This window comes from Microtus ochrogaster, linkage group LG2 (genome assembly GCF_000317375.1).
Source record: "Microtus ochrogaster isolate Prairie Vole_2 linkage group LG2, MicOch1.0, whole genome shotgun sequence".
NCBI lineage: Eukaryota > Metazoa > Chordata > Mammalia > Rodentia > Cricetidae > Microtus > Microtus ochrogaster.
This window is the reverse complement of record NC_022028.1, coordinates 12,680,830-12,683,837: the sequence shown is the minus strand read 5'-3', so window position 1 is coordinate 12,683,837 and position 3,008 is coordinate 12,680,830. Positions and strand designations below refer to the sequence as shown.

General features: G+C 36.2%; 1 protein-coding gene across 1 annotated transcript in view; it reads right to left on the bottom strand.

Moving 5' to 3' along the window:
• The window catches only part of Lmbrd1 (LMBR1 domain containing 1), a 91,905-nt gene that overhangs the window by 16,370 nt on the left and 72,527 nt on the right, over positions 1-3,008 (bottom strand). Inside the window, exons 13-14 of the mRNA XM_005359882.3 lie at positions 2,783-2,932; positions 890-968 (exon numbers count right to left, since the gene is read on the bottom strand). Coding sequence (XP_005359939.1) covers positions 890-968; positions 2,783-2,932 — 229 coding nt within the window. The remainder of the gene's footprint in view (positions 1-889; positions 969-2,782; positions 2,933-3,008) is intronic.

Genomic DNA, 3,008 nt, shown 5'->3' with positions numbered 1-3,008 from the left:
CAGTTGGAACCTTACCAGTAGGCCACAAGCCTCATGGTAAAATTTAAAATAATGGAAATGGTTAATTCTAGATGTAAGAGTTAGACAGCAATACACTTAAGCTATTGGCCGAACAGTATTGCAAATAATATAGTTTCTGAGTGATTATTTTGGGTCTAAGCACCAATGCACTTTATCTGCTCTCCTTTGGAAAATGACGTTTTTGAATTCCAGTCTCCATTCCATTGTCGTCTCCTCCCTTCAGTTTGGTTCTTAGCATGCATGTCTCCAGTGACCTCAACACCCCTCACTCTATTCTTACCAATGTCTTTCATCGTGCACTTTACAATTTATTCAAGCTTTTCCATCTGTTTTGGATCATTCTAGAATTCTTCCTCCCATAATTTACTTCCATGCTCTGATCTCAAATCCCTTTTCTATAAAACTATCGGATTCAACTTTTAGAAAAATAAATCATGAACTAACTTCTCTGCCTTTACTTAAAACCTTTCCTGGTTCTTTTATCACTTATATAGACCTTTCAGGACTCATTAAAATCCTGCAGTTTTCTTCAGGCATCATTCCAACCCTCGTCCTCATAAGCAAAAACATGCAATGTTAGACTAACCATGTTTTCAACTCCCATGATCACACAACACAACTGTGCAACTTCAAAATAAACTGTTTGTGCCCTTTTTTCTTTGGCAGGGAACTGCTTGATCTTGATGCACATACTAAATACATTCTTCTGCAGCCCTGAAATGCTACTTCAGTGTCTATGACCCAGAACTTCTCCTTGGCTATCATTCTCCCAGTCTCCACTAGGTAGAGCATGACTCCTTCCTGTAGGCTACCTTATTAATTCTTACAAATTACAAATTCCAAGACAGCTTGACAATAGCTACTTTACCTTCAGGGGCATCTGCATCACATCTTTTTGGCACAGAAAGGGTTGAGTTGCCTTTATGGACATCAGAAGTTATATTGCTCTGAAAGGTGAAAATATGATTAAAATAAAAATATTGCAGTCATTAATGTATCTGGACTAATCACATTGTGAACTTCATATTCTACTTTATACTAATGACATCTAATATTCTAAAAGATCAATTTAATAAAAACTGTAAGACAAGAAGATACGATAAATTTGATATTAAAGTAATTTTGCAACAATAATTTAGGTCTTATAGTAAAGAACAGAATTTCTTTTCAGAGTAGCTTGATAACAAAAATGAAAAAGGCAAAAGCCTGGAGTCTTGGATTTCATTTGAAATCCCAGCATATGGGAGGTCAAAGCAGAAAGATTGTGGGGAAAAAAAATAACAAAAAATAAAAATAACAACAACAAAAACTTATTCAAAAAGTATCCTTCCCCACTACACAAAAAGCAACAGAAGAGGGGGAGGGGAGAAAGGTGAACGGAGGGAAGAAGAGTGGAAAGAAAGGAAGAAAAGGCAAACAGGGAAAAATATCTTTTACAAAAGAATAATTTTCATTCCCAGAACAGTTGCTGAGTATCAGCTAGGAAAGCAGGTAAGTGATGAGGCAGGAGAATTACAGGGTCTGCACAATCACACTCAGTTCATGTGATCTCATGATCTAGCACGGAGTTCCCAGGCTCCTGTACCACATGATCTGACTGGAGTGTTGCATCTACGCTAGTAATTACTAATGTTCTCTTAGAAATGCCTTTCTGAGATGTCAGTGATACAAGAACTGATGTACATTTATTTATTTATTCATTTCATGTAAAAATAAACACGGAAAGGAGGAAGTACGAGAGAAAGGAGATGGGGAGGTCAATGGGAAAAACATGGGTCCAGTGTAAACTGTTAGGAAGAACAACCACACGCATTTTAGGAAAAGGAAATAGGGCAGTGTTTTGATTGAGAAAGTTCCTTCCTCAATCTTGAGTATTTGAACACTCGGTCCTCAGTTGGTGGTTCACTCTGGGAGGGTGTGAGAGGTGAGGTCTTGCTTGCTGAAGTACATCATGGGGGGAGGTTGGAGGAGGTTTTGAGAGTAAAAAGGCTTCCAGTTACTCTCTCCTCTTTGGGCCTGCAGTTAAAATGTGAGCTCTTGGCGTCCTGCTCTAGGCAATGCCTGCTGCTGTCCACCCCTGCCATCATACATGGACTCTCTAGAAGCTAAAATAAACTCCCCCTTTGTACACTGCCTTGGCCATGGTGTTGATCACAGCAACAGAAAAGCAAACAATATACTAGACAAATGTTGAATCCAATATGGCAAAAATACTTTAAATTGTCAAAAATCCAAGCTCGCTATATTCAATTAAACATAAAAAGCATTGTTGGTTTTTATTAGTCAACCATATCAAGAAAAGAGAAAAACAGCACCAAGGAACTCATCATGTTTAAAAGAAGTCCAATTATCACAGATAAAATATCCAGGAAACCTCTCTCATTGAGCTATAGGAGCAATACACAAACATGATGTACACTCTGTGACTTTTGGCAACAGTTAGTGGAAGTATTTAAAAGTGCTAATTTTTGTAGAACCATTAGGAGTATTAGCTAATAAAGTGCTTATGAAAAGCTTGGTATCACAGGATCCACTTAATGTATATTTATAATGAAATTATTTTATTTTTAAAAGTATGAAACAAACATAAATATGTTTACAAGTACTGAAAAACCAGTTTTGTCAAAAAATAAATTTAATAATTAACAAATAAAATTTGCTTTTACATTTCTAAATTTGTTTTAAGTTTATTTTTACTTCTTTCAACTGTATCAGTGTTTCTAAAATACAAAAATAGTAGCATTTTAATTACTGCACTTACCTCTATTAAGTAATTTTGGCTTCCATACATAACGTACTGGGGAGCAAGACTATAGATCATGTAGCTAGTATGAAGGACAATTAGCAGGAGTATCATGCATAGAAATAAGAGTGCCTGAGGCCTGGTTCGCCCTCTTCTGATTTTATATAACTGGGGAAAATAAAAAACAAACCAGGACAAAGTTTAACCAAAGTTATTTTGAAGCTTTAAGTCAGGCCACTATGTA